The sequence below is a fragment of the Metopolophium dirhodum genome, chromosome 5 (genome assembly GCF_019925205.1).
Source record: "Metopolophium dirhodum isolate CAU chromosome 5, ASM1992520v1, whole genome shotgun sequence".
Lineage (NCBI taxonomy): Eukaryota > Metazoa > Arthropoda > Insecta > Hemiptera > Aphididae > Metopolophium > Metopolophium dirhodum.
Window position 1 is genome coordinate 31,870,199 of NC_083564.1, and position 11,993 is coordinate 31,882,191.

At 32.6% G+C, this 11,993-nt stretch overlaps 1 protein-coding gene across 7 annotated transcripts in view; it reads left to right on the forward strand.

Annotated features, from left to right (window-relative positions):
- The window catches only part of LOC132945284 (histone-lysine N-methyltransferase 2C-like), a 34,499-nt gene extending 24,818 nt beyond the window's left edge, over positions 1-9,681 (forward strand). For all 7 annotated transcript variants that reach the window (XM_061014980.1, XM_061014983.1, XM_061014984.1 and 4 more), the window contains 14 exons: positions 597-4,558; positions 4,627-4,727; positions 4,808-4,962; positions 5,051-5,226; positions 5,306-5,416; positions 5,470-6,209; positions 6,279-6,443; positions 6,505-6,614; positions 6,699-7,194; positions 7,257-7,548; positions 7,906-8,206; positions 8,284-8,413; positions 8,476-8,658; positions 8,761-9,681. In XM_061014980.1, the coding sequence (XP_060870963.1) occupies positions 597-4,558; positions 4,627-4,727; positions 4,808-4,962; positions 5,051-5,226; positions 5,306-5,416; positions 5,470-6,209; positions 6,279-6,443; positions 6,505-6,614; positions 6,699-7,194; positions 7,257-7,548; positions 7,906-8,206; positions 8,284-8,413; positions 8,476-8,658; positions 8,761-8,853 (7,015 nt within the window). In that variant the 3' untranslated portion in view covers positions 8,854-9,681. The remainder of the gene's footprint in view (positions 1-596; positions 4,559-4,626; positions 4,728-4,807; positions 4,963-5,050; positions 5,227-5,305; positions 5,417-5,469; positions 6,210-6,278; positions 6,444-6,504; positions 6,615-6,698; positions 7,195-7,256; positions 7,549-7,905; positions 8,207-8,283; positions 8,414-8,475; positions 8,659-8,760) is intronic.
- Positions 9,682-11,993: the final 2,312 nt, after the last annotated feature.

Below are 11,993 nucleotides of genomic sequence, written 5' to 3' on the forward strand. Positions count from 1 at the left end.
GTGATTTTTCCGTATTTTGTCAAGATTTGAACTTTAAATGCTTATAAATAAAAACTGTGACTAAGGATTTTTAATTTTTTTCATCTGCCTTTATTACAATAACCTAGGAGCCATTCTTACTGTCCTAAAAGGGATGATAGACACAAAAAAAAAAAATACACATCGTTATAAGATCAATACATTCATCGCTTCGCTCAGAATCTAAAACTGATTTTGTCAAAATATGGTTTAGCATAAAAATTCCCGTTTTTTCCTGATGCTTATAAAAACTAAAACAATTCATTTACTAATTTTTAAATATTTATTGTTATGTCCGCAAAATATCATAAAAAAGCCGACGTACACGCACAGTTAATGATCTTACCATCAGGTTTTATAAATGGCTAATTTACTCTAATTTTAAACTAAGCAGCTAAAAATGAACTAATGAGCGTAAATTTGCTAGTTACGGATTTGTAAGACAGAAACAGAAATGTATAAATCATAGTTATCAAAGTTTTGAGTTAACAAGGCTTGTCTGTTTAAAGAATATCAAAATATTTATTATTTATATATGAAAAAAAAATTAATTTCTTAATTATTTTATCTTTTTAAAGGCATGCAGGAATGACTCCTATAAGATTTGTGCGTTCTCCAGATGGCTTAACATTAAGAGCACGTCCAACACTCGTGTCTCTACAGAGTCATATGCCATCTGTGAATACTTCAAACACATATCAGGGAGCAAAGGTGACAAATGTCACAATAAGCCAAGGATCCCAAATTCAACAACCTCAGCAGATACAACGACTAACATTCCAACAATTAACTCCTCAACAGCAACAGTTGCTTTTACAGAGAAAGCTCACCCAAAAAGCCATACTTTTATCTCAGCAACAACAAGAATTAAACAATTCTGCCAATCAAGACCCATTAGCAGTCCAACAACGACAAATGCAATTAGCTCAACATAGACAAATGTTATTACAGCAAATTGATCAAATTCAAAAACAAATGAACGATGGACAGAATCAGCAACAAAGACAAATACTCGTTCAGCAAGCAGTACCTGTAAATCAAGATAGTAAAACAGAATTGTCACCTCAACAAAGGCAGCAGATAGTCATTCAGAGACAAAACATAATATTACAACAACAACAACAACAACAGTTTCAACAGTTACAGCAACAAAATGTTCCACAACAACAACAACAAATTTTGCAACCACAGAATAATCAGAATCAAATGCAATTACAATCTCAAAATAATCAAAATACAATGCAAGTACAGCAGCAGCAGCAGCAGCAGCAGCAACAACAACAACAACAACAACAACAACAACAACAGCAGCAGCAGCAGCAGCAGCAACAACAACAACAACAGCAGCAGCAGCAGCAACAACAACAACAACAACAGCAGCAACAACAACAACAACAACAACAACAACAACAACAACAACAACAACAACAACAACAGCAGCAGCAACAACAACAAAATCCTGGACAGACCAATATGACTCAACAGCAAAAATTATTTCAACATCAACAACTACAGTTACAGATAGCCAAGCAGCAGCATATCCTGGCACAACATAATGCTCAAATTCAACAAAAATTAGTTCAACGTTCGCCCCAGCAACAAAATGTAATTCAGTCTCAATTATCTCCTCAGCAGCAACAAACAGTACTGTTACAGCAGACTATTAAACAAGAACCGGGAGAAATTGTTAATCCAAATATTATTCGTCAACAACAGCAACAGCAAATTTTATTACAGCGCCAGCAACAAACAAGATTTTTACAACAACAACTTATATCTCAAGGCAAAGTCACTAGACAAATGGTTCAGTCCCAACAACAGTCTCCAATTCCTCCTCAAAGCCCAAATCAACCACCTTTATCTCCAATGCCTCCACAAAGTCCCATTTCCAACAATCAGCAATACTGTCAACCAAATAGTCCAATGATATCAACTCAGTCTCCAATGCTGTCACAAAGTCCTCAACAATTTTCACAACCAGTACAATCGCCTAACCCTGTACAGTTCACTCCCAATTCACCAATGCCTTCTCAAAGCCCTAGGCAAACTCAGTTTGTACAACCAACATCGCCATTAATGCCTCAAAGTCCTATGGTCCAAGGATATACTCATCCACCAGCAACTTCACCGTTTGGACAACCTCCCAGCTCGCCAAGTCCCAGACCGTCGCAGAGTCCAAGAAATAGCCTGGGCCCCCCTAGTTCTCCAATGAGTCCTATGCAACAAAACCCATACATCAGACCTACAACAAGTCCTATGCCTGCTAGACGGCCAAATGTTGGTAGTAGTCCATTGATGCCAGATCAACAAGAAAACAGGGAAGAAAATAATGTACCACCAGAAGGATATCAGTATGCTAAATTAGGACTTCGTGGAGGCGGACATTATTGCTTACCTCCCAAGGGGTTTAAGTACACTAAATTAGGTCTTAAGGGTGGAGCACCTATGTGGAGTACTGGGAGGCAGTTTGTTAGTAAAGATGCTCAAGATGAGGTAAAAAGAAGCGTATTCAAAAGTAATGATATGCCATTAAGTGCAATACCAGTATCTAAAGTTTCATCATTAGTATCGTTGGAGTATGGAGATTCGGATGATGAGGGTTCAAGAACACCTCCGGTACCTTCCCCTCAACCACCTCCAATCCAAATATCCAAACAAAAAGAAGCTCCAGAAGGAATTAACACAGATCCAATGATTATTTCAACTTCTCCTAAAAATGAAGATAGTCAAAATTTACCAGTTTACAAAGATGTACATTTATTGGAAAATTGCAAAAAAAATAGCATTGAAGAATTAGATGATATACAAATGATATCAACTATACACAATATGAACATAGATCCCGGTCAGATATCATTAAACTCTAGTAGAGTTGGCGAAGAATTATTGGATATGGATAGAGAAATTAATTCACCTGGTCTGATGTTGAATGAAAATGATGATAGTATTCTTGGTGGTCTTCCAAAAGACGAAGCTTCTGAAATGGATAGACTGATGTTTTTTGATGAACTTGGCGATAGCATAAAATGTGATCAGGAGGAAAAGAGTGGATCACCGGAGAAATCTGTTTTCAATCTGGACAAATTACTAAATGATCCAGAACCACATATAGAACAAAAAGAAGAGTTTAAAGCTGAGGTTATTCAACAAGAAAACAATTTAGCAGAATTAAGCCAAGAAAACGAAGAAGAAAATATTGATAATGTTATCCAAAGCTATTCATTTCATTCTTATGCTAAAGTTCCAAAACCAGCGCCATCGCCCAAAAAAGAAAACCGTTTGGTGTCTATTTTGAAAACCGATCAATCAGATGATCTAAAAAAAGTGACTAGTCTATTTCGATCTCATCCGTCTACCCAAAATAAAAATATTATTATTTTAAACCCTTCATCAGATACATTAAAAGATCAACAAGTTAAACAAAATTTACTATTAACAAAGGCAGACAACCTTATGCATTCAGATTTAGCTCAAATCTTAAGTAATATTATGTCTCCCAAACAGAAAGATAGTTTCATTAAAATTGACACATCAAAATCAGATGAGCAGACAAAACACTCAACTATAGTTTTACCAGCCCGTACAACATCAGTTGTGCAGAATTCTCAAAAAATTCATTGGGATTCAATAGCGACATTTACTACTGCGTCTTCAACTTCATATGCTAAATCGATTCAAATAATATCAAAACCTGAAGACAAAGAACTAAAAAACAGCTCTCAATTATCATGTATGATAAATGTGCCCAAGCAAGAATCCCGTACACCTAAGGTTGTTGAGGAATCTCAGAATGTATTGCTTAAACAACTTCTTCAAAACACTGCATGTGCTAATCAAACTCCAACTACTACGACTGCTATAAGTTTGCCAATTATACCCTCTCTCGAAGCTCAGCTTGCAAGGCCTGTTTCACCTACACCATCTTTATTATTTCCTTCATTACTTTCACCAAAAAAAGATGATAAATTTGAATCTCAACATCAATTACTGAAACCTTTAAAACTAGATATTGAACCTATGGCACAAAGACCAGAGTCTCAACCTCAAGTGCTTCAAAAGCCTGAACCTCAAATTCCAATACAAAAATCTGAACCACAAGTTCAAGTTCTAAAACTTGAGCCACAGTCTTCTCCTAAACCTGTAGTTATTCTACAGCGTTCTGATATTCAAACACCAGTTAAACAAAATTCACCTACACCACCACCACCACTTCCACAACCATCTTTACTGCAAGTACAACCAGAATCACAACTTCAATCACAGCTACAACCACAATCAACTCGACCAATAGCTTCAACAGATTCAATAATGGAGTCTATTAACTCAGCAATTAAACAAGAGCGTTTAGAAGAAGAAATCAAAAATGAAGTACATTTACCTGTAACTACATTGACCGGATTTAGCCCTGAAAGAGAAGTAAAAAGAGAAATCATGTCATCTGATGAATTAATATCACCTCAAAATTCTACTAGAATAGTAGATCCAGCAGATATGAATAATTCAATGAATATGTCAATAGACATGAATGCAGATACTCAAGGTACAATTTATCATAATTTACACAATAATATTTTACCAGGTCCTGATTTTGAGCTTATTTTATTTTAGACCAAAAAAAATACAAACGTAGGCAGTATTATGCTAAACGTAGGCAAAGTCAAGGGAAAGATGTAAGTTCTACAATCATCCCAAAGAAACGACATCGAAAAGTAATATAAATACATATTTTCAAAATTTTTATCCATGCTTTTAATATCTATATTATATTGTTAAATCATTATTATTTTAGGGTTCTAAACCGGAAGAAGATTATGATTCTTTCATTGATGCACTTATGTCACAATTACGACAGCTTCAGCCAATGAGTGTTATTGAGCCATCTTTAAACCAAAACTTAACAGCTTGTCCATTGTTTGGCATAGGAGATGTATTATCTCAGCAAAAGTATGTACAAATACATAAATACAAAATTGATGTGTTGTATTCAATTTTATCAGTTCAGGTTTAAAAAAATAATATACTTTTTTTTTAGCTTTAAAAGTGGTGACTTAAAAGGTAAAGTGGGTTCATGTAATCTGCCAGGTGAGAGTGATTATTACAATACAAAACCTTTTGGTGATTTGGAACCTGTCTCACCATTACCTCAACCATCCACTCAAAGAGGCTTTTACAATGAAGAATTTGACCCTTTAAAGTTTGAATCTGATAGTATGTGTGATAATAAACATATGTGTTATGCATATTATTATTATATTTCTTATTCATATGTTGTAAATAAATATTTTAGATGATGAAAAGAAGTTTGATATTGGACGTGACCGTGATGATACCCCAGACACTGTAATGAGCTCTTCTTCACCAGAATTGGCAGTATGTCAAACTCCAACCCATTTCCCAGGTATTTTTTCAATTATGTTTTATATTTCAATAAACTAATTAACATTTTTACAGGGCTTAAAAATTATGATGATGATAGCGATTCAACAGATACACTGTTAAATTTTACTCGATACATGTCTCCAGTTCATCAACTTGTTGCACCACTAGCTTTGAAACCTCGTCCCAACTATAAAATCAATATAGAAGATGATAAAGAAAATCAAGGTGCGAGACAAGGAATGTTGTCTCAAGTTGGTAAAACACCTCCACGAAGTTCACCTGCATTACCATTACGGGATTCCAATACAATGACAGTTACATTAACTATAACTTCAGATGCGGCTGAAGATATTATGGGAGTTCTTCAAGGCTTAGCTAATTTACTCGATTTACCTGATATTCCTAATTATAAAGTTACCGAAAGAACTGTTACACCAATGTCACATAAATTAGGTCTGTACAGATCTAAAACCAAAGATGGAAAAGAAGGAGCTCCAATAGATATTCAAACTATATTAAATGGCTTTGCCAAATTTTGTCGTCATTGTGATTTAGTGATATTAAATAATTTAATAAAAAAGAAAGCAAGCGAAATTCCCTTCTTAACCGTCGAAGAGTGTGCAGATGAAATATTTTTCTGTAGTACTATGTGTTTTCAAACTTTTGCTTCGCTTTTACGCCCACCAGCTGAATCTAAAGACAAAGCAACAACCAATGTTAATCATTTATCTGAAGGTTCACCACCAAAGCGTTTGAAAGTAGATCCTGAAACTAGTCCAATATCCAATAAAACTGATGTGACTGAAAAAATGGTAAGTGTATTTAATTTTTTTTTTTAATTACCCATTAACAGTATAAACATGTTATTTTATTGATATCAGGATATTGATGACACTTCACAAAACATAGAAGAAACAAAACCAGAACCAACTGTTGAAGAAGCAAAAACTTTGAATAAGAGTACTATTTACAGACTTTGGAATACAAATAGTGTTCCAGCTCCACTAACTAAGCATAAAAAATCTACTGATAAAGATCTAATGGAAGTATGTGTAAATTTTTTTTAGAATTTGGATAATTTGTTGAATATTTTTTTTATTTTTAAAGATGTTGTTTCGTATGGGAATTACTGTTACATCACCAAAATTACCAGAAGACAAACGTTTGTGTTTATTTTGTCATCAGTTTGGAGATGGTGTTTCAGATGGACCCTCTAGGTATATTTTATTTTGCAGTTCAACATGTTGATACATTTACAAATAATTTTAAATTAGTAACTATTTCTATTATGTATTAATTAGGTTATTAAACTTTGATGTTGATAAATGGGTACACTTAAACTGTGCATTGTGGTCAGAAGATGTTTATGAAACTGTTAATGGAGCTTTGATGAAAGTTGACATTGCTCTACGGCAATCTCTCAGTGTGGAATGTATAGTATGTCAGCGGCCCGGTGCTACACTTAAATGTTACAAGCTTAGGTGTTCCACAAATTATCATTTACCATGTGCTGTCAAAGATGATGCTGTGTTCTATAAAAATAAGACTTTGTACTGCAGTGGTCATGCTCCAAAGAGCGACAAGGAAAACGAACTGACCACATTGTCTGTACATAGACGTGTTTACATTAATAGAGATGAAAATCGGCAAGTTGCTGCTGTAATGCATCATTCAAGTTCTCATCAGTTTCTGTTGCGTGTTGGTAGCCTTACACTTCTCAATATTGGGCAATTATTGCCTCATCAATTGGCTGCATTTCATACTCCAACTTCTATTTATCCAATTGGTTTCAAAGTGGTAAGTTTTACATATTCATTTTTAGTCGTTACAGAATTCACTGATCAAAATATATTTTTTAGGTCCGTTTGTTTTGGAGTATGCGAGTACCTAACAAGCGTTGTAAATATATATGTTCTATTCATGAAGTAAATGCACGGCCTGAGTTTAGAATTATTGTACAAGAAGTGGATAATGAAGATCTAGAGCTTAAAGATTCTAGTCCAAGAGCAGTTTGGTCAAAAGTTTTGTCGGCTATTGCTAGTATGAGAACTACAAATAATTTGTTAAAGCTACACCCACAACATGTGAGCGGTGACAGTTTATTTGGACTTACTGAACCAGCAATTGTTCGTGTCTTAGAGAGTTTGCCTGGTAAGTATTGTGTGATAAATTTGTGAAAAAAAAAAATAAGTACTCCGTTCCATGAAAGAAAGAAGGTACACGCTCCAAGCATCTGACTGACACGATAGCACGGGTGCTAAATTTCTCCCACTTCTTACAGCCTTGCGACAAGCGATTTATTGCCGACCGTCGGCCGAAATATAGAATATTAAACAATTGTAACCGAATGGGCAAAAGTAGTGGGAGATGTGCAGCGACAGATAAAAAAACATGTACCTTCTCCCTTTGAGCTAAGAGTAAACCAATATAGTCAAGTTAATATTAATATTGATTAAGTATTATTTCAATTGGGGCTATTTATTACAAATTGTTTTGAAATTTATACAGGTATTGAGACTCAATCTGATTATCGTTTCCGTTATGGTCGTAATCCTCTTCTAGAACTTCCTTTAGCTATCAACCCAAGTGGATGTGCTCGTTGTGAGGGCCGTCGACGACTAGTTCTTCCTGGGAAGTTACGATCACACATTCCTAGATCATTTACATCATCTCATGGTTCATCATTATTGAGTCAACTAGACTTATCAGCTCCCCCTACTTGTCCGTATTCTAAACATTTTGTTCATTCAAAATCCTCGCAATATAAAAAAATGAAACAGGAATGGAGAAACAATGTGTACTTAGCCAGGTAAATTAAAATAATACAACTAAATTATAATAATTGTAGTTACTATAGTACACTAATCTAAATTAACTTCCTATTAGGTCTAAAATCCAAGGTTTGGGACTGTACGCTGCTAGAGATTTAGAAAAACATACTATGGTTATTGAATACATTGGGGAAATTATCCGATCACAGTTGTGTGATTATAGAGAGAAACTTTACGAAGCTAAGGTAATATTCTCCAAAGTATTTTCTTTAAATTACATAGATTTATGTGTGAATTACTGTTATAGAATCGCGGTATATACATGTTCCGTCTGGATGACGATCGGGTGGTTGATGCTACTATAAGTGGAGGTCTAGCTCGTTATATTAATCACTCATGTAATCCTAACTGTGTTACTGAAAAAGTGGAAGTAGACCGAGAGCTTCGAATTATAATTTTTGCCAAGCGAAGGATTGCCAGAGGCGAAGAGGTAAATTTAAAAGAAGAACAATTATTATTCATTTTTGGATTTTTACAGTTTATTAAAAATTATGAAATTTACTAATGATTGTTTTAATTTATGGCATGCCAGCTTGCGTATGACTACCAGTTTGACATTGAAGATGATCAACACAAGATTCCGTGCAACTGCGGTGCTCCCAACTGCCGCAAATGGATGAACTGATACAGTTGTAGCCATATAAGTATTTTTACCATTTTTTTTTATTTTTTATTTACTTTTAACAATTGTCGCGTCAGACACGATAATTTATAATAATAATAGTAATAATTGTTATGTTGCCCATATTAAACTGTACACAATTTCTGTGATAGGATCAAATTTTACACATAATATATATTATTCATATATTAAATAGATTTATAAATATATAATAGCACGTAATTAAAAAAAAACTAATGTATATAATTTGTGCCGTAGATTGCAGCACGCTATTTTTGTAATTATTTTTAAAGTACTATTTGAGTATGATGTGTAAATTTATTATATGAAATTATTGTATGATAATATATATTAATTGTAAATTATCGTTAGGACAAAAACAACAACAAACAATATGATCTCTTTGCATGAGACAAGACTTGATATCGTAAGTTTCTGTTGGTGTTTGTAAAAAAAAAAAATGAAACAAAAAAAAATAATAATTAAAAACAAGCGAAACAATAATTTGGGTGACGGTGTAGCTGAAATAATATAAAAAAAATTAAAAGAAATTGAGTGGGCATTTTGTTTACTTTTTGTTTTGGTTGACTTACACGGTTTTAGTCAATTCCTTATACATTTATTTTTATTATTATTATTATTTTTTTTTTTTGTTATAAATTGATGATAGCCTACTACTGTTGTTATATTATTATTTTTTTATTTATTCTTCAAATATTTATTTTCTTTAATATTTTAATTTTATTTGTTTGTTTTTTGTGTCCAAAAAATTTGATTTAATTTAATGCAATATTGATATACAATATATATATATATATTATATACATATAATAATAATATTTATACCATTATTTTTCTACTTAACGACAAAATTGGTCCAATATTTTCGAAAACTTGTTAAAACTTTTGTGCATTGACCGTACATAAATATATATTAATTGTGTACGACAGATATATATTTAGATACAAACATGGATACTTATTAAATATTTTCTGTTTATAAACCCTATGATTTAATTGTATACATTTTGCCGTATTTTAGATAGTTTTCATTTTGTTACGAGTTAAACCAAAATATTATTTCAATAAGTTTATCTCGACTATTTACCCATTAGATATTATATAATTATATTAATATATTTTGAATTATATTCAATTTATTAGATACGGTTATTAGTTTTAGGTATGAATTATTATTTGAATTGTCACCAACAACTCAATATTTTGAATTTGAGTTGTATAAAATAAATGATAAAAATTGGCGAATTAATTACATACAATTTATTACATTATGTTTTCCTGCATAGTACACCTACATAGTAAATCTCATCTAGGAAAGTCGTTTTCTGGACGACCAGGTACACTTTAAATACTAAATATTTGCAAAACCAATTCTATTAGTTTTATAAATCTAAAAAGGTTACTGTAAAGGTTATTTAAATGTTATTTCAAAGTAAAAAAAATATATAAATAACTATAATAGCCTATGAAAGTTCTATTAAGTCAGGGCTTAAAATGGGAAAAAATTACTGGGGGGACTACTGTCTCCATATAGTTTTAAGTGTTAAGTATGTATAATTTTATGTGTAAGCATACTCATCCCACTTAAACCCCTGTATAAAGTAATTAAACAATGAATTAGTACCTACTTATCTCGTAAGTACTAGTTATCCGCACTGTTAATACAATATAGTCAAGAAGTTGTTGTTCCAATGTATTTATTATTCATGTGCCTTAGAATCTATGAATTTTAAATGTTAACTTAATATTCAAAACATAATTTCATTATTTGGTCTAATATAATATATCTAATTGTATGATGATTATAAAATGTTTGAAATAACTTTTTCCAACTGTTATAAGAGAGACAAATCAGGATCAATATTAAAAATGTTAATATTTTTTTTTTTCAAATGCTACACTGTGTGACACCTAGATGGCGCTCAAAGTAAAATTTCTGAATAATTGTTTTGGAAACCTGTTAAAAATGTTTCAAAGAACTTTGCCAGCTTTTACATCGACAGGTTACAATATAAACATTAATGTCACAAGTACAATTCATATCTATTACACTAGTATTTCATGCAGTGGTCATACTAACTTTAGTACAGGTAGGTATATCCAGAGATTTATTTGGTTGGGGGGTTTGTCGGCCTAGTTAACGGTTTTGATGCTACCTCTATTGGCTTTTACCACCCTTCTTTTAAAAAAGAGTATACGCTGACAACTATTCAAAATACAAAAAATGTACAATAATCAAGTAACTTACAAATACTCAATATTTGGTACACACATGTTAAATCTAATCTGGCGTGGTTATATAGCAGGTGAACTACAGAGCACTGGGTTTCAGCATTTAACCTTTAACCGTTAACCACACTTACAATTTTGTCGATCTTCAAACTGGTGCTCACACACAGCATATTGAAAGATTATGGGGATCCTCTTATAGCGCACTAGAGGCACTACTCTAAGAGGTACTGCTCGTCAACATTTGGATAGTTATTTGGTTGAATTCATGTGGCGTCAAGCATGAAAATCCATTTATAGGAATTTTAACCCGTCGTACGGCGCACAGGGTAAATAATGACCACAGACATTTTAAAAATGTTTATAAAATATGTAATATGGTATGCGGATATTTGATCACTTCAATAGCCTCAAATATTACAATTATACGAAATATTGTTATGAAAAAAAAAAAAAGTTTTTATAATCGCTGTATAATGTAAACTCTCTTTGTATATCTATATATTTCCGCCTGGTAACTTTTTACCCTATGCGCGTAAACGAGGCATCTAAAACCGTGCGCCGTACGACGGGTTGAATTGCATGTCTGAGCATAGAGTGAATTACTATTTCTAGTTTTTATAATAGTTTTTTTATACAATTTATATAATTATTAATTATCTCTAGTTTTTATAATAGTTTTTTTTATCATTTTTACGGTAGTCGCGATAACCGAAAAGTATCTTTTTTAGAAATATACAGGCTTGTGAAGGGGCTTGTAGTTGCCCATTGTAATATTGTCCGCTGAGTAAAAAACACTTACGAAATGTATAAAATATAAAAGATTATTGCTAATAATAAATGTCTGTTTAGTCTGCATGTTATATTATATTTATATTTCCGGAGTATTCCAT